Source organism: Microchirus variegatus (genome assembly GCF_963457635.1).
Source record: "Microchirus variegatus genome assembly, chromosome: 14".
In the NCBI taxonomy this organism is placed as follows: Eukaryota; Metazoa; Chordata; class Actinopteri; order Pleuronectiformes; family Soleidae; genus Microchirus; species Microchirus variegatus.
Window position 1 is genome coordinate 24,277,005 of NC_139815.1, and position 19,237 is coordinate 24,296,241.

General features: G+C 38.4%; 1 protein-coding gene across 1 annotated transcript in view; it reads right to left on the bottom strand.

The window, feature by feature from the left end:
- The window catches only part of LOC310936689 (CUB and sushi domain-containing protein 1), a gene marked incomplete at its 3' end in the record, with an annotated part of 354,020 nt that overhangs the window by 176,117 nt on the left and 158,666 nt on the right, over window positions 1-19,237 (bottom strand). Inside the window, exons 7-8 of the mRNA XM_083900806.1 lie at window positions 7,379-7,460; window positions 3,639-3,763 (exon numbers count right to left, since the gene is read on the bottom strand). Of these exons, the coding sequence (XP_083756932.1) occupies window positions 3,639-3,763; window positions 7,379-7,460 (207 nt within the window). The remainder of the gene's footprint in view (window positions 1-3,638; window positions 3,764-7,378; window positions 7,461-19,237) is intronic.

Here is a 19,237-nt window from a genome sequence, read left to right on the forward strand (position 1 = left end):
GGTGCTGCTGATGCCGCCTCGTGTCACCCTCGCTCTCCTCCCACCTCTCCTCAAATGAGCTAATTGTGAAAAACAACGTCCACACTTCTTCTCTTTCATCTGCTTCCTCACCGCGGGTCTCTCCATCTCTACCCGCCTCGTCCTCTGACACCGGTAGCCAGTGTTGTGAAGTCGAGCAGGTCCCCGCAGTCACATTCAGACACACACGCGTAAGCTATAATACAATGTGACAGGGAGCCTACAGTATGTGTCTGACCACAGGGACAGCCTGTCTGTCAAACACACACACACACATTACACACACATACACACCGTTCAAGGCGAACACTCCTGCAGCTAGGACATGTGCAACATTGTCCTTTGGACACTTGCTGTGTGTGTGTGTGCATGTGTGTGTATTGCAGCTGTCTGCCTTTCCATTGAGGAGCAATAAAACCAACAGTGTATTGTCAGTAAACATGTGGGCAGTGAGAGGCCCCTGCATCATTGCTCTGCCACTCATACACTTATTTATTCAGTCACTCAGCCAGGCAGAAATAAAATGAATGAAAAAGTGAAAAGTGATTTCATAAAAAAAAAACAACAACAAAAAAAACAGTGCCGTTATTTATTGTGTTTTCCTCTGCATCTACTCACACCGGAGATTTTTACATAACCACCTACACCACTTCAAAAACACCTCTCTGATATAATGTGTTTACATGTGACGCTTTACAAAATGGGATCAGGGCTGCATTAAATTGACAAGGCAACTTCTATTATATATTTTTTCTGTGTTGTTGCATGAAAAAAGGTCCTCAACTATTCTACCAACAAAGCAGTTTCTTTTTTTTCTAAACCCATGGAAGTAGAGCTGCAACTAACGATTGTTTTTGTAATCAATTAATCTGTCAATTATTTCCTTGATTAATTGATTAATCATTTGGTCCATAAAATGTCAAAAAAAACAAAACACTGATTGATCAATGTTTGTCAAACCTGGCAACGACGATGTTCTTGAATGTCTCGTTTTGTCCACAAACCAAAATGATTCTGTTTTAATGATTTCTTGTAATGTGGAGCAAAGACACAAAGAAAATATTCACATTTTAGAAGCTAAAACAACCAGAAATCTTGTTTTGATAATGAAAAAATCTTCAAACCCATTAATCGATTACCAACATAGTTGACGATTAATTAAGTCATCAATTAATAATCAATTAATTGTTTCAGCTCAACATGGAAGAGCAAAACACGACATTTTTTTGCGCCACGGTCCTGTAGTATCCCACTACACCATCGGGTGGCGGTACAACTCTGGACGCAGGGAATAGGATGCTTTCCTACGAAAGAAGAAGAAGACAACAATGCTACAGCTCCCTCCGACACCTCTGGTTCGAGGGGCTTATATCTGAAAGGCAGGGTTCGGGGTGTCAGCCGGTATGTGGGTTGCCAGATCGAGGCTCAGATGACCATCCTTGGCGACTACTTCTTCTATTGTCAAAGTTTTTTTTCCTGCTTGGTGAGCGGGGCTTATACTCCACCTACTGGCGCGGCGGAAGTTCAGTATGCACGTGGGCTGCAGCTTGCTCAGGAGTATACCCGGGCTTTTAGGTGTTGAATAAAAAATATGTGACCGTTCAAAAGTTTGGGGTCACATATACACTCACACGCACACTTTAACCTTTAGAAGAGTTGTAAAATAAAATGGAAAATATAGTCATTGAGAACATTAGATCATTTTGCCCTTCAAACTTTGCTTTCGTCAAAGAACCAGCAAAACTGTTTTTCAGCTGCACTAACATAATTACACAAGGGTTTTCAAGGGTTTTCTAATCATCCAATAGCCTTCTAATGCGATTAGCAAACACAATGTACCTTTAGAACACTGGAAATGGGCCTCTATACACCTATGTACATATTCTATTAAAAACCAGACGTTTGCAGCTAGAATAGTCGTTCACCACATTAACAATGTATAGAGTGTATTTCTGATTCATTTAATGTTAGCGTCCTTCAAAAATAAGGACATTTCAAGTGAAGTGAACTTTTGAATGGTAGTGTAAAATCCTGTTGTGGAAAAAACCTGACACAACTCTGTTATATTGTATTAGTGCATAGTTTACCGAGATGTTCTGCAATGGCTTTTAATTCTACTCTCCAAATTTGGCCTTCTCGCGTGAGCCGACCATGCCTTGCTGAAAGAGCTCGGGCGAGGTAAGTAACCTTGTCACCATTTCATTGTCAGCGTGTCCAGGGTAATGAGAGTAACGGCTGAAGGTGAACATGTTTTCGCCTTCAGTCTTTTCAACGCAGGGATCTCAGACACGGGCGGGGGGGGGGGGCAGATCATTGACTTCCAAATAAGCAGGTCAGCGATGTGACGCGTTTCACAGATCTTTGCTTTGTCGTGCTGAAAAGCGATCTCCCGGGGTTTTACAGCATCAAACGTGTCAGTTAATTGACTCTTGTTAGCGGGTGTGTGACACTGATATTATCAAAGCCTCTTTTGATAACATTTACTTAAAGCAGCAATCGATAGATCACAAGAAAAACAGATGCTTGCCAAGAATCATACACCTGGTTGTTAAATATCAACATTTTGTGCAAAAACTTTGGCAAAGAATTGGAAAGATAAAGTTTCCGAGCGCAAGACTGCAAACAATTTTTTCGGTCTGCCACCACCTAGAGTACGTAATATTGTTAAAAGATTCAGTAAGTCAGGGGAAATCTTGGTGCGTAAAAAAGGCCAAAGGCAGGAATTGCTGCTGAATATGCGTGAACATCAAGCCCTAAGGAGGTATTTTAATGAGAATTTGTCTACTGTGCTACTGTGATGACATAACCACAGTCTGCTGCTGCATCAAGAAAGGCAACCTGAAACTGTATAATTCAAAGACGAAGCCATGTGTAAATTTTTGTGGAGAAATGTTGCTAGGTTTAGCTTCAGTTTCAGTTTATGAGGAAACAAAAAAAAAAAAAACATTGACTTCAGTATCGAACAGGAGAGAGGAAAATAAAACCCATCAATGAACGCGGTGACCTGCGTATATGTGAAAAAAGTACCATTGATGCAGAGGCTTATTTTAGAATTGTGGAGAGACATTTGTCCTCATTAAGAAGACACACTGTACCAGAAACTCCACAACTATTTCAGCAGGACGATGTCAGACCGGGAAAGTGATGCAACCCTCGCTGACAATTATTTGTCAGTGAAAACACTGGAAATCTGTGAATTGTACGTTCATCTGTGTAATAAAAAGTTGAAGTGATTCAACAAATTTGAGCTTTTGGTGCATTTTGATAAAGTTTGTAAACATGGTGCTTAGTAGAAACGCCAATAGGAGTCCCTTTCCGCTCTGAGCTGGCCCGTGATTGGTCAAAATCTCTAGTAATTGTCAGAAGTCTACAAAGTTCTCACTCAGATCCCTTGACTTACGCTATACGCAACAATTTATGATGGTATAATTGATCTATAAAGCTAAAAAAAAACATGTTTAATGTCAGACATTGAATTTTAAATAATGAAAAAAGTGTAGAAGGTTCTTTGACGTGTCCTGTAACAACGTTGTGTAAAAGTGTCATCGCGGCTCGGGCACGTCCCATACCTCAAGAGCTAAATTCAATCTCAGTGGAAGAAATGAGGGGTGAAAACTTACTTCTACAGATGGGTCTGTGGTCGCTCCAGGCTGCCAGTGTGTCAGTGACTCGCTGGCAGGTGATACTTTTAGATCCTTGCAGCACGTAGCTGTCGTCGCAGCTGAACTGGACGCTGGAGCCAACTCTGGTTGAGGAGATGCAAGAGGACAGGAAGGACACTGGTTAAAAAAAAGTACTTTTTTATTTTGTATAGTGCATTTTTAGACCTTATACTGTAGATCATAATTCCCCCAAGCATCTTTTTCCCCCCCTGTATCTTGTTCCACTCTAGACGTTTCTCCATTATCTGCCATCCTTCACTGTCTTCTCCACTCATGTCATTTCTTTCGCTCCCTGTCCTCCCGTCATCTGTTCTGATCATTCTTGTTTTCTCATCCCCCCACCCCAACACCCCGCTGTCTTATATGTGTGAGGGACATTCAGAAGTCTGCATGGGGTTTTGTCTGTACAGCTTAATATCTAACTCCCCGCTGAGACACACCACAGTCGACCACCTGGCCAAGCGTTCGCCGTCGCAGGGTTTCTGGATGCTCAGCAAGCTCCGCCCTGCTGCTGTTGAACACCGTCGAGTTGTAGAGCCACGCCAAATTTCTCCGTTAGTGCCTCTGTCACGGAGAGTCGGGTCATTCGCTTTTACACTCTCTGCCGCTCTATTTCTAGTGATGCTGATGACACACACACTGTGAAATCTACAAATACAGGGAAGGGAGCTTTGTTGTTATTGCTCCTTCCTCGGAAAAGAAGCGAAAACCTTTCCATCGCAAGTGTTCTGTGTAGCTCAAAAACTGCTGTGACAAAAACACAGTTAGGTGATAGAGTTTTTCTCTGCAGCGACGTTTCCTGCACATTTTCTCCTGTTTTACTTCAGCACACTGCAACTCTGTTCCAGCTCTTGCTTCTTAGTACTTAATGGTAATAAGTTACAAACCTGAACCCCCCCCCGCCACCTGCACAAACCACATCCATGCCAACATACAGCACATAATGTGCGCACGCTAACACACACGCAGAGGTAATGACCATTCACTGATTTAGACAGCTCCGCTGATGGTCTTGCAGAGTTTGGATTAGTCGTTAATGTAATGTTATCGTTTACAATAACACCACGAGCGAGAGATTTAAAAAAGATCATACTTTAAAAGATGAAAATGAAAAACCCCAGCTCTTGATTTTCCTCACAATAACGAGTCAAACGTTACAATCTGGACTGATTTCGAACTCTAGATGAGTCCAGAGAGAGGATTATTTCATAATTGCTCAATCCTGATTTTACTTTTCATCTATTTCGTTGACAGACATCATGGAGCGAATCATTTAAAAAAAATCCCCATGTCCATAAATAATTTCTTATTATTTCTTATGATTCTACTTCTTTGGTATTATCTCTATGTTAGCATAGCTCTAACGGTGTGTCAGGACAAAACAGAAGTGTTTCCAGGGGACACTTGAAAGTGATGCACAACTGCCGTCAAGTCCCGGCAAATGAATTGAAACGATCCCGAACGAGCGCACAGGCAGGACATCCTGTTTTCAAAATAAAACCTCTGCGGTGTCAGACATCGATGAGTCTGTTCAAAGAACACTTACCAAAAGTCTTCTGGATTAAAAAAAAAGGGTTCATAAATAACATCATTTAAAGTTATAAAAATACGGCAGCGACCGATATTACTTACATGCTGTGTAACTTTAACATTATAAACTTCCCCACTAGATGTTTACTGCAGAGAGCTCCCCCTGCCTGCAGGTGTGGAGATGTGCATCACTTTCAAGTGTCCCCTGGAAGCGTTTTGCTTAATGTTTTGTGTTGTGGGATTTGCAGCGCGTTTTTTTCTTAATGTTTTGTGTTATATTTGCAGCCACTTTTCTTTAATGTGTTGTGTTGTGATAATTGCAGCGCGTTTTTCTTAATGTGGTGTGTTGTGATAATTGCATCTCCGTGACCTCTCAGGGCCACCGTACAAAAGAGATTCTTGTGACGATTAAAATGTCTTTAAATGTAAATTACCCATAACTGCAGTTTTACATCTGCACTTCTGCACTGGGAGTTATGTGCACGACTTGCTGAAAAAGTTTGCAAGTGCACGGCTAAAGAGATCTGCTCGTATCAGCAGAGACAGTAATATCTGTTGCAATTTGGGCAGGTGTTGGGGAAATAGTTCACAGTTTTCTCAAAAGTTAAAATACAGCAAACGGAGTTACATAAAGACGATTCACAGGTTAAAGCAATTCCTGTAACAACAGATGCCCCTGGGGGGGAATTGTCTATGATAATACATAACATAACACAAAACACTTCAATCTCCGTGAAAATGACAAGAGAGGCTTTGACCAATTTCAGGGAACAAAACAGAGGCAACGCTGGCACTTACTCTTAGCTTGATGTACTGTATGGAAGAGTGAGAGGCAACTAAAACACATTTCAGTGTTTTGAATAATTCATAATCCGAGCCGAGCGCTGACCTCACAATGTCTGTAACCTCAAAAAAAAAAAAGGCTGGACAAACAGGAACAGACTCATTAGCAGCTGTTCTGACATGCCTGTCCTTGCTTTTATTACTTATACATTTTGATAATAATAATAAAAAAACGTGTTTATTATCAGTTTTCATTACTCACTGATGCCAGCTCAGGTCACTGGCGGCACATAATGACACGCCTATGTGATCAAATGGAGACGCTGTGCTGCATTTCTCTGCACTGTAGGGTTGCCGGCTGCTCACAGTGTCAGAGGCAGGGCCATTCATGAAAGTTTCACAGCGGTGCATCATGGCAATACCCTAAAATAAACCATTTGCAAAGATCACAGCCTACACAAGTGGTTGCCAAAAGGCTTGGTGGAAGCAGTTTCAGACACAAAAACACAGGTCTGCGGCGCTGAGAGTCATAAAGGACCGACATAAGCGTCAGCTTCTGCGGACAGGTTTTTTTTTTTTCTTCTCCACAAGCCATAAATAAAATGTATGATTGGAGGTCAAAAGTGGAACTGATGAAACTCACCGAATGTAATAATAAATGGCACTAGATTATTGAGAGGATCGGGCTCTAAAGGCTCAGGAGGAGTTCGGGGTAAACGCTGCACTGAAGCGTCCAGAGCGGCGCTGATTAGTGGTTATGGTTTGAAGCCAGGGATTGACAGCGAAATAACCAATCACATTCGCTCCAGTTGATCCAACCGCATTGGTTTGATATAAAATCAATGTAAATTATGTTTGCTGACACGTCAGGTGCTTGGCGTTCCCTGTTGGTGTTCGAGCCCAATATCACACGCTTGTGCCTGTTGCGCATAGGCTATTGTATTTTTGAAGAACAAACGCCGTGTATTTTTGTTTTCCTCATACTTGACTGTGACTCCGTGTTAAGCCCACGGCATAGCACAATATTTTCAGTCAACTGTCAGTAATCAGTCCTGCCAAAAATGGGATAAAATAAATACCAAAAAAAAACCCAGCCCACTGGGGAGTCCTCTTCATCCTTCTGACTCTCAAATGTATGCACAGTGCTGACAAAACCAAGCTGTTCTTTCCAAACACAAAGCACAAGTTGAGCAACGAGAATCCCTCAACATGATTCGACGGCTTCTGCCAAGTTTGCAAATGTAATCTACTGCATGGAAAATAAGTTAGGAAAGTCGGCAGTCTGTTTTCTGACAAGCATATTGTACAATAAGGATCCTTGAGAAAGTGTACAAGGTCATTGTGGATGATTTGGCTGGAAGAGACTCAGAGGAGGATGAACTTACTGGAAGGTAGAGCCCATCCTCTTTCCATTTTCTGGAACTCCAGGATCTGGACAAACGTCTCCAGCGAGGCCGCTCTGACTCACTGGTGAAAGAAAAAACAAACAAATGCAACAATCAGTGTTTTTTTCCTGAGGAAGTAATTCTCATCTTGTTATTGTTAATGACATCATCACTCATCACACGAAGCTGACAAACTTGTCCTCGTACCACTTTTGTCGTGAAAATGAGCGCGACGGAGATAAATCGCTGTCGTGTCGCTGACATTTCAGGTTTTTGAGGTTCATATCAGATGAAAGCTAAGTGGTCCATTACTGAACATATGAGCAATAACCCACGACTCAGGCTTTGTGAGTTTTAAAAACTTTTCTTCAAAAACACAAAACAGCTGTGCAGCTATTTCTCTTAGGACGCTGCATTGAGTTCCACTGACCCTTAATAAATGCTTTACCCTAACTTTAACCTAACCACAATTCAATATTAAGCCAAAAACATATCCAGATCCTTAGAAATGAGGTCCTGATTCATTAGCACCCGGTTTTAATCTCCATGAGGCCCTGGGAAGGCCAGAAAAATGGTTCCAATATGAAAAGAAACCTCTCCTTCAGTGTTTATTTTTCAAAGCTCTTTTGCTGGCTGCAGTGATAATTATTATTTTTAATGATTTATTATCAATGTCATCATCCAAGCCCAATCTAGACAAAATCTCAACCATTTGTAACAGCAAGAAAACATATCCCAAGAACAGACAACCAAGATGTTCATGATGGTCATCCTACCTGTATTTTATTAAAATGTCAGAAAATGTTAAAAAACGTTGATCAGTGTTTGTCAAACCTGGAATTGAAGATGTTCTTGAATGTCTTGTTTTGTCCACAAACCAAAATGATTCAGTTGTAAAGATTTCTTCGTTATGTGGAGCAAAGAAACCAGAAAATATTCACACTTAAGAAGCTAAAACAACATCATTTAATAATGAAAAAAGCTTCAAACCGATTAATTGATTATCAAAATAGTTGACGATTAATTTAGTAATTGATTAATAATTGATTATCACTTACTTATTCTGAAACATAATTCAACTACATAACAAATACTTATACGACTGATACCTATATTAAAATAATAGTTCCACCTGATATTGCTCATTACTATTATTATTGATGTTTTTTGTTGTTGTTGGATCTAAGTTGTAAACTAAGTCTTCATAATAATACATTGTTTGGTAAATAAAAATGTGTATTATATTTCAAACCCTCCTGTTAGCATCCTGCCATCGCAGACTCATTACCGCAAATCTGAGACCATTTGTGATGTCCAGAACATTATGGACTGGTGATCTGTCCAGGGTGTGACCCCGCCTTTCGCCCTATGTCAGCTGACATTTGCAGTGCAGAAGATGGATGAATGGGGACCAAAAACAGAGAAAAAGAGCTTTGCACCCATATACTTGTCATTACGGTAGCTCTCAGGACTCAGCTTCTCAGGACTCTAATTCCTAAACGGTTGAATAACTGCCACATATTAAGTAAAAGTTATGTTGGAAAATGAGAGCAGAAGAACTCACTCATAGAACATTTCTTTGACAATTCCATGGCCATAAAATAAATCACAAGCAAAAGTATGTGAATGTATCTTTGAAGAAATTGTGTTTGTAAAAAAGAAAAAAAGCCAGTTGTTTTTCATTAAAATAAAATGTTGGAACAACTGTTGTGCAGGAAATAAAAGCCAACACCTGCAGAGCGATCGTGAAGAGAACTGACTTTCACATTTCAGCCTTTCATTCCCTCATGTTTTCTCATCTATCTGCATGATCTGTTCTGCTACAAAAAGAAAGAGAGGAAAAAAGAAGCACAGAATCAAAAACACTTGAGACTTGTTTTTTGTTTTTTGTGTCCAGCTCATATTGCATTGTTTTTTATAGACTTCACTCTCTCTCTCTCTCTCTCTCTGTGTGGAAGCCTCCGCTGCATACCTGAAACATAATGTAAATGTAAATGAGACCCGACAAATGACAGGGTCCAGGCTACGTCTATCATAATGGAAGTCTGCGGATGAATAATGTAAAGGGAAAGAAATGGGAGGAATAAAATGCAGAAAATGAGGGGGGGTGGGGGGGGGTGTTGAAAAAGTACTAAAACAGCACAAAGAGACAGAGAGAGAGATTCCTGCTCAGTGAAAACATCTGACCTGGAGAAAGTGAAATATCTGACCACTTAATGCCCCTCTGTGTTTTTTTTACTCCTCTCTCAGTTTCCCAATCTGCTCTCACTCAATCCCTCTCTCTCCCTCGTTGTGTATTCCTAACTCGCTCACCCTTACGTTTCCTCTCTTACATGCATTAGCTGCAATTTACAAAGACGCGGCAAAGTTTTGTGCGTCAAAGGCGTACGCAGGAGTGCGTGAGTGAAGCCCAGACCAAAATATAACTGCAACAAAAATGTCATCTTGACACAGGTTGCAGCCGATCATCTGAGTCTGTGCTTGAGATAATAATTCTGACTTTATTCTCATAAGTTTTACGACTTTATTCTCGAAAGATTCAAAATAAAATGTTTTTTTCAGTTTGGCCGTAAAACTCGTAGAATTCAGATTCTTAACTGTGATATTCACCATTAACTAGCTGCTTACTAACATGCATAGAAGTCACATACTAGCCCTTTATTAGTGAATATTAAGCACGTATTAACACCTTATGCAGGAGAAATCTTAACTAATGTCATAACACAGGTAGAATAAGGTTATGTAGAATAAGGAGTTCATACGTGCTTAATAATTACTAATAAAGGGCTAGTATGCTCCTTATATATGTTAGTATAATCTAATCTAAGACGTTTAACTTATTTTAACCATAAAAGGGCCACCAGTAAGTGCTTTTGCCCTTTATTTCCAAAATAACTTTAATTATCTGGCAGTTATTTACATTTTACTGCATGGTAACGTAGTGTATTAACAAATTTAAAATGAAGAAAAAAACACTATAGGTGTACACAAACACCAGATTTTGAACGTTGAATTTGAAATTTTAACAGTATAGTTATAGAATACTTTTTGTAGTTTTTGTAAGTTTTTGTCTCAATGTCTCACCTCTCTGGTGACAAAGACGCTGATTCGCCGGCTTTCAGGTCACAACGAAATTACCGTAATACACTTTTAATAACCCATGTTATACACCACACTTCTGTGGCTTTTGACCCTTTAAACCAGGGGTCTGCAACCTTTAGGATGAAAAGAGCCATTTTTGTCACCTCTCCACCCAATTAAAATCCATTTGGAGCCGCAAAACAACCCACAAAATGAAGATAACACGAATAATATGCAGATATAATGCATAAAAGAGCAATAGTTCTTTTCATTTATGAACTTTAAGAACTACAAAATGTTCAGTTTATACCCAACCTCTTATAAAGTGGAGCAAAAATAAAACACATATTGACATAGACCTGGTTCTTCCAATGTTTCATTGTTTGTGACAATTTATTGAAATTAAAATGAACCCACTTTGAAATAAATTAAGCAAACATTTTGATTGTGTGTCGTTCATACTTGAGAAAAAGGCATGTGGATCCAAAGATGGACAGGACACATCCAAATGTGTGCTTAATATTTCATTTTACGTCGACGTTGGATGTGATGCACAACATTTTAAAACACTTTTATTTGTCGCCTTGTTCTCCAAAGCTACAAGGAGCCACTGCAGAGTCGCTGAAGAGCCACATGTGGCTCTAGAGCCGCAGGTTGCAGACCCCTGCTTTAAACTGTCACGTAACTACGATAATGCGAAATGCGCCTACAGTACGCTCGGAGTTAAAGGTGTTAAGGATGTGGGACGTTTCCTCTCTGACGTGCATTAGCAAAGACTTGCCAGAGTTCTGTGCGTCCAAGCGTATAAACAGTAAAAGATGGGACGCAGGATTTGCCACATTTGTATGAGTGCGAGTGCTGTATAATACGTGCGGACGCGGCGTGTTTGTGCGAGATACGATGCAAACAGAAGCAGCTGTCCGCGCTGCTTTGCCATGTTTTTTTTGATGTCCTGTCCAAAAAAAAGCAGCACACAAACACACACGGTAAAAACACGCTTCCTCTGTTCCGCTTCCTCGTTTGTCTTTCTCTCTCTATCTGCTGTTCAAATGGTTTTTCATTGGCAAAGCATATGAAGGTTTATATCACTGAAACGCATCCAACTCATGCAAACAACATGAGATTGTTGTAAGAAACAAGCTGCCAAATATCACTGGTGGGCTGAATCCCTCAAGCTGACTTAATCCCATATTTGCACTTAAAAGACCATTCAACATTTAAAACACAAGCGTATGATGCACAATGTCATCTCCATATCATCAAAGTGTTTCCAGCAAAGCTTTCATCTTAAAAACAACAACTTTTTTTAGGAAATTGTTCAGTGATTCTTCAGCTGCATCATCTACGACTGCATAGATTCAACTCATTCACTATGCGCTGATTAACAAATGAATCGATTATTAATTGATGACTTAATTCGTCACCAATTATATTTGATGAGTCATCAATTGGTTTGTTGTTTTTTTTTTACAGAAACAAATTGTCTGATTTCTACGACAGATTATAAGGGCCAAACTGAAGAGGAAAAAAACATCTTTAGAGAATCAATTCTTAACATTTCCATTTACTCCTCCACAAAAGAGATGATTTGAGAGTCTGCTTGATTTGTTTCTTACAAACAGACTCAGTTTCTTTCTCAATCTTCTCAAAGCTCACAACTTTATTATCATAATATTACGACTTTATTCTCATAATATTACGACTTTATTCTCATAAAATTAAAACGTTATTCTTGAAAGATTACAACGTTATTCTTATAAAAAAGACAACGACTTTATTGTCATAAGACTATGAGTTTATTTGCATAAGATTACGACTTTATTCTCGAAAGTTTACAACATTATTCTTATAATATTACGACTTTATTCTCATAAGATGACAATGTTATTCTTGAAAGATTATAACGTTATTCTTATAAAATTGTGACTTTATTCTCATAATATTACAACTTTATTCTCATAAGACTATGAGTTTATTCTCATAATATTCCGACTTTATTCTCATAATATTCCGACTTTATTCTCATAAAATTACTTTATGACTTTATTGTCATGATATTACGACTTGAAAGACTTCAACTTTATTCTTGAAAGATTACGACTTTATCCTCGTAAAATTAGGACTTTATTCTTATAAGATTACAACTTTATTCTCATATCGGTACGACTTTATTCTTAAAGTTGTACGACTTTATTCTCAAGATATTACAACGTTATTCTTGAAAGATTCCAACTTTATTCTCATAACATTAAGACTTTATTCTCGAAAGATTAACACATTATTCTCACAAAGACTACGACCATATTCTCGAAAGATTACGACTTTATTCTCGCAAGATTAAAAGAATGTTTCTTTAGTTTGGCCCGAATATTCCACTTTTCACATTTTATGAACCAAACAAGTAACAATACATACATAAAAAGGAAAAAAATAGTTTGTGACTGAGTTCAATTCTGATCTAATGAAGCTCAAACACACATCAGGCATATTCCTGTAATAGGTATTTTGATAATCCCATTAATGTATCATGGTTACAAGCAAACCAAAACATGAAGATTAAATAAAACCCTCAGGGAGTAAACATATAAAAGTGAAGTGACTGGTGGAAATGAAAGTCAACACGTGAAGAGAGTTAATGAGGCAGGAATAATGTTTTTTACCATAGAGATTTGACATAAAAATAAAATAAATAACACTCTGACAAGTAATTACATCAGATTTCCTGCAAATGTTTCTCCTTCTGGATTATTCAGTCAGACACTGAACACCAGTTGCTTTAGTATTAGATTTTTAAATAGGATTTATGCTTTTATAAAAGTCAGAAGTAGAAGTCGTCATGCTAACGAGCGTGAGGAGATTATGTGGCTGCTGCCTTCGCCATTAGATTAGCCCTCTAAACAGCCAGATTAGAGGTGACACCTCTTCATTTTCACAGACAGACATGTATCATATATACTATATTAGTCCTGTCCATGAAGAGGATGTGACATTAATGTGATTTACACACTTTAGCAGATTTGAACCCATTTAACACGATTGAAAATTGATTTATTGACTATAATTTTTAAAAATGACATTTTTTTTAATATCAAGAATTCAAAATATGGTGAATCTTACAAAACTACGTCAAACGGGAGATCTCATTTTTGTTTCGCTGCCGTTTGCTCCTTCCATCTCTCTCTCTCTCTCAGCATTTATTTTTCTTTCTCTCTTTTTTTTCTGGTAAGAAACAGTCATTGACTGAAGTTCCCAGGAGAAAGAGTTTACAAACTCACTGGCCCAGGGAAATGGAGAAAAGTGGCAAATCACTGGCTTACAGAGCAACATAAAGACGGATGGTGAGAGAGGACATTTGCATTTAGAATGCAAAGCCACGCAGCAACAAAAGTTTGGTGTTGTTGTTTTATTTTCCTACCAACAGTTGGCAGATTCATTGTTTTTTTAAAAACAGCAACAAACAATTAAAATAAAAACTGTGTTCGGTGAGACAATAAGAATGAGGATCAGTGAGAGAGAAAGACAGGGCGCCTGTGTGTGTGTGTGTGTGTGTGTGTGTGTGTGTGTGTGTGTGTGTGTGTGTGTGTGTGTGTGTGTGTGTGAATAACTGCACATTCAGACCTCTCAGTTACCGTGAACTACGGCAATTTCATGAAACCGTGTGTGTGTGTGTGTGTGTGTGTACTTGTATCTGTTACCTCTTTAGGACGTTTTCTGCTGACCCTATCATTGACCACTAGTCAAAACCTGGTCCTAATGAGGCAGAACCTCAATTCTGCCGGAGCCAGTCAGGTTTTTAGGGCGAATATTTGAATTGTGTTGAGGTTAAAGTTAGGGTTACTGCAGGCGTTTGTTTAACACTTTAACATCTAAGCCTCAAAATGTCTGTCTGGACTTTTTCTTTGCTTATTTTAACCATAAAATGCCAGAAAAACTGGTATTTGTGATTTTCTGCATGTTAAAATAGTGTATTAACAATTTAAAATGAAGAAAAACAAAGTTTTATTAACACTTCAGTTGTACATGAACACCAGATTTTGCGTGTACATTGTGAGTTTTTCGTCTCACTGTACATGTGTTTTTTCCAACTCTTTTTAATTTGCCACATGTTGGCTTTCACTTGCAATTTGTCATTGCTTTCAGAAACCGTTGGAATTTTTCCCAAAGCACGAATCGTTGTAATCGTGGTGATGCAAAAAACGTGCAAAAACGCGTTGTCTGCGATACGCTCAGCGTTAAAGGGTTAAGCTGCCAAGATGAATGGAAGTCAGCGCTGAGTCCTGAGAAGAACAGCTGCACAGACGTGTGAGTGTGAGTGTGTGTGTGTGTGTGTGTGTGTTTTTGTACTTGCGGCATACTGAGGACCAGTGAGGGTTTTTTACCCAACAAAGTGAGGTCATTTTTACAGAGTGAGGACATTTTGGCCGGTCCTCACTTTGTTATGATTGAAATCACTTCCTTAGGTTGCTAAAACATGCTATACTCAATTTGTCAAAAAAAAACAAAAAACGACGACATAGTATAGTGTGACTTCTTTGTCAAATTTTGAACCAAAAACTTTGGGTCAATTTTTTTTTTCAAATTTTGGACGACATAGTATAAGTATGATGTTTTTGTAAAATTTTGTACCAAAAATTAAAAAAATAAATTTAAAAATCGCAAAAGTTTTCCAGCCCTTTTTGCTCTGGGGCTCTACCTGCAGACATTTCATGGTACTGCACCCAGTAGTTCTTTATAGATGTCATTCATGAAGTAGATGGGTTAGGGTTAGGGTTAAATCAACACAATTATTTGTATTTGTGTTGATTTATAAAGTGGAAATGCTGGTCCTCACTTTGTCAGCAACCTGGTCCTCAGTATGCAGCAAGTACAAGAATGTGTGTGTGTGTGTGTGTGTGTGTGTAATCAGCTGATGTGTGTTTCAGGTGAGAGGGTTTGAGGTGCTCTTCAGACACCTGCTGCACGAGGAGAGGAATGTGTGAAGTGCGGTTTGTTGATGTGCTCTGTTCCGCTCTCCTCGCTGCCTCTTATCCACTCTGCCCTCTTTTTCTTTCCTCTGCTGCTCGTGTTTCACAGGTCAATCACACCAAGAGCTAAAATCCCGCCGAAGCCAAGCAGCCCCGGCATCGCTCTGTTCCAGCTTCTCGGCATTGAAACCCGAATGGCTCGAGCCAAGAGTGAGAAAACACTGTATAGGTTTATTTTATTATCCTGATGGTTATAGACCAAAAAACTTAAGCCATGTTGTGATTTTTTTTTTTTACTTTAAAATGGTTGCATCACATTAATTTTTTCACCTTGCCTGGTAAAGTCACTGATTATATAAATCCTACTTTCAATAATGATGATTCATTACAATTGTAAGCCATTGTCCAGAGAGTACAAGTCCTTAATCACAATCTGGCAGCCGCTCTGTAATTGTGACACATCCTTAGCAGTAAGCTAATGCTACTGTTGCTAAAGAAGGCCACAACTATAGGATGGGATCCCAGACTTTGCCCCAAAAAAAAGTTGGTATTTGACTTTTCTGAGAAAAAAAGAGGACAATTTTTACATTAAAGTTTTACCAAATTGTTTCATATGTGTCAAGTAAACACTGATGTTACATAAAATGTGATGCAAAAGTCTCAGGTCACCACCTTTGAGAGTGGCCTTATGCAAAATGATGCAATTATGAATGGAATGACGTGATTCATAGTTGCTATTATGCATTAGCATGTCTTATATGTAAGTGCCCATTGAGCTCAAACTCACGTAACTTGTGTATGTAAAGGTCGAGCATGACTTGAATAAGCCTGGCATAATAACAATTTTACACAGCAGTCATTTTCCACATAACATAGCAGATATATATCCAATGAGTTGAAGTTTAAGTAAGGTCAGGGTCCTGTTATTATTCATGTAAAAATCTAATCATTTATCCTGTAAAAAGCATTTCTTCTGATTAGAATTTTTGTTTGCTGTCACTTTATTTTCATAGTCCACTGTCGACTCTTCAAGTAATCAACAAGTATTCAGCGACATGTCAACAGATAATCAGTGGAGACTTATAAATATCTACTGTTTTTCCCTCTAATTACATGGTCCTGACAAACGTTTACAGATAAAAGTGTAGGTACAGTCAACTATATGACAGATAAGCAAATATCTGTCAATTTATCTATGATTTGATGTTTACAACAGTTAATCCTCTAAAACTGATCATGGTTGTGATCATGCATTGACATGAACCTGTTGACTTTTAAGTGTCAGACTAATCAGAAGTAGAGAATCAACTAATAAGATGTGGACACAACCTACAACAAAGTAGTTAATAACACTGGGAAAATAGTTTTTTATAGTCAACACACATGGTTGTATAATCTGTGGACTAACACTTGAAGTTAGATTATCTGTTGACATGACACTGAATACTTGTTGATTACTAACTAACTGACTACATTCAAAAAGAAACTGTTGCCTATTTTTTATTGTATGTATTTTCTGGTTGTATTCAAATACAGAGGTTAATAAAAATAAAACACCTTTGCACATTAGTGTAGTTCAAAAACTGTAACCAGGAGTTGTCCAAGACCAAATGTTTGTGTTTTTACAGCTTCTTTTAAGGCACTTATGGAGACAACCTAACGTGTTTGCATGCTAAAACACGGCATGCTTTAATGTGGCTATGAGAACATGTTAGTGTCTTTTAAGCCTGTTGTTCTTTCAGCCTAATCCGGGGTGTTTTTGTGCCAAAACCTAACCCCAGGTTACCCAGTGTCTAAACATAACCACGTTCATAGCCAGTAAATGGTTATCATCCACTGAAATGTTCTAAAAAAGGTACCACAAGTGGTAAAAAAGAGTAAATGTGTTTTTGGAAATATGAGCTCTTAATTGAACCATATTACAATGCTCTAAAAGTTGTACATCTTTAAGTTTGTGTGGTCTCATAACTTCAAAATCTATCAACATGCTGCACATTTGTCACCGGCAGCACACGCGGCAGGATTTAATCAATCGTCAATTGGAGAATTATTCATAAACAAGCTGTTCTCAAGCAGAATTAAAGTTATTCTCATGTGTGTCAGTCTATTAGTCTGTGCTTTAATATAGGCCGGAGGCTGTTACAGGCTGTCTTTCAGATTATGATTCATAAGCGCTCCATTCTCAAGACAGGTAAAACTCATTATCATCAGTCTCTAGTTCTTTGTAATGATTATTTATTACATAAGGACGACACATTCCCTGCAATTGCTGCTATAATACAGTATCACCGCTGGGAGAGGCATTGTTCAAAGACAGTTTCGGGACTTAAAAATGGTCAGCGGTTTTACTTTTTCTTATGTTTTAATGATCTTGGTTCTCATTACTGTTACCTCGCCGAAACCTTCAACTCAAGTTTCCAGAGATTTTGGTCACAGTGATGACAAATGTTGGTATGTTTTAATGACCCAAGGATCCCACAGTGAGAAAGTACATTTCTCATTTAGGTCTGGAGTTTAAGAACATTGAGGGGGGGGGGGGGGGGGTGGAGATCCCCGGACGACACAGTTAACAGTCATTATCATCATTCTTTAGCTCCACATAATGATTAGAGATAACAAAGGTATGGTGGTTCTGTACAGTGCGCCTTCTAATTTCACCACTGGGACACAGACTTTTGAGGGTGTTTAAGCATATGTGCAAAAGCCACCGGTGATCATTGTATTTAAACATCATGATAAAATACAGACTCCCTGAGGCAGACGGGTATTATTATGAGTCAGTAAGTTTCTCACAGAGCTGCACTAGACTTTGCTCTTTAACTGAAATACAGAGTGGGAGTCAAGTGTCTCAAATTATTGAATCATTTTCAGACATGAGCAAGTCCAGAAGTATTGGTCTGGGTTTTTCTGTTTGCTGTTCACATACGACAGGCGCAGTGGGAGATCGCCTGGGTCAGACATGTCCAACAGTCAACAGTGGGAGACTCTCCAGAGAATCCAGGCAAGGCCTTGGCGCCTGACTTAACCATGCAGGACACAGGTTTTAAGCCACAAGTTTGACTACATACATTTTTTTTGAAATTTTTTTTTTTCATTATTTTTTGGAAACTCGAGATCTTGAGTTTCCAAAAAATTGAAATCTCGAGTTTCCAAAAAATTGAAATCTCGAGTTTCCAAAAAATTGAAATCTCGAGTTTCCAAAAAATTGAAATCTCGAGTTTCCAAAAAATTGAAATCTCGAGTTTCCAAAAAATTGAAATCTCGAGTTTCCAAAAAATTGAAATCTCGAGTTTTCAAAAAAAATGGGGGGAAAAAAATGAAAAAAAAAAAAATGTTTTTCATCATTGAAAAAAAAGATGATGAAAAAAATTTGGGGAAAAAAACAAAACAATTTTTTTTCATTATTTTTTGGAAACTCGAGATCTTGAGTGTCAAAGTCGAGATCTTGCGTTTCCAAGAAAAACAAAAAAATCGAAAATAATTTTTTTTTTTCAATGATGAAAAAAAAAAGGTTTTCAATTATTTTTTTAAAATTTTTTTGGAAACTCAACTTTGTAACTCGAGATTTCAAAAGAAAAACAAAACACAAAAACTTTTTTCTTCATTCAACCAACACAGCATCAGGAGCAATTTGGGGTTAAGTGACTTAGGCACACATTTTTTTTTGCTATTTGGTTTTATATTATTGTTGAAGATTGCTCATGTGGCGCACCAAAATCATTAAACTGGTTTATTTGACCGTTTACCAGTTACTTCCGTTAGCTGCATTAGCTCCTTTGGCGCCAGTTAGCGCGCCCACAGTCGAACTGGAACG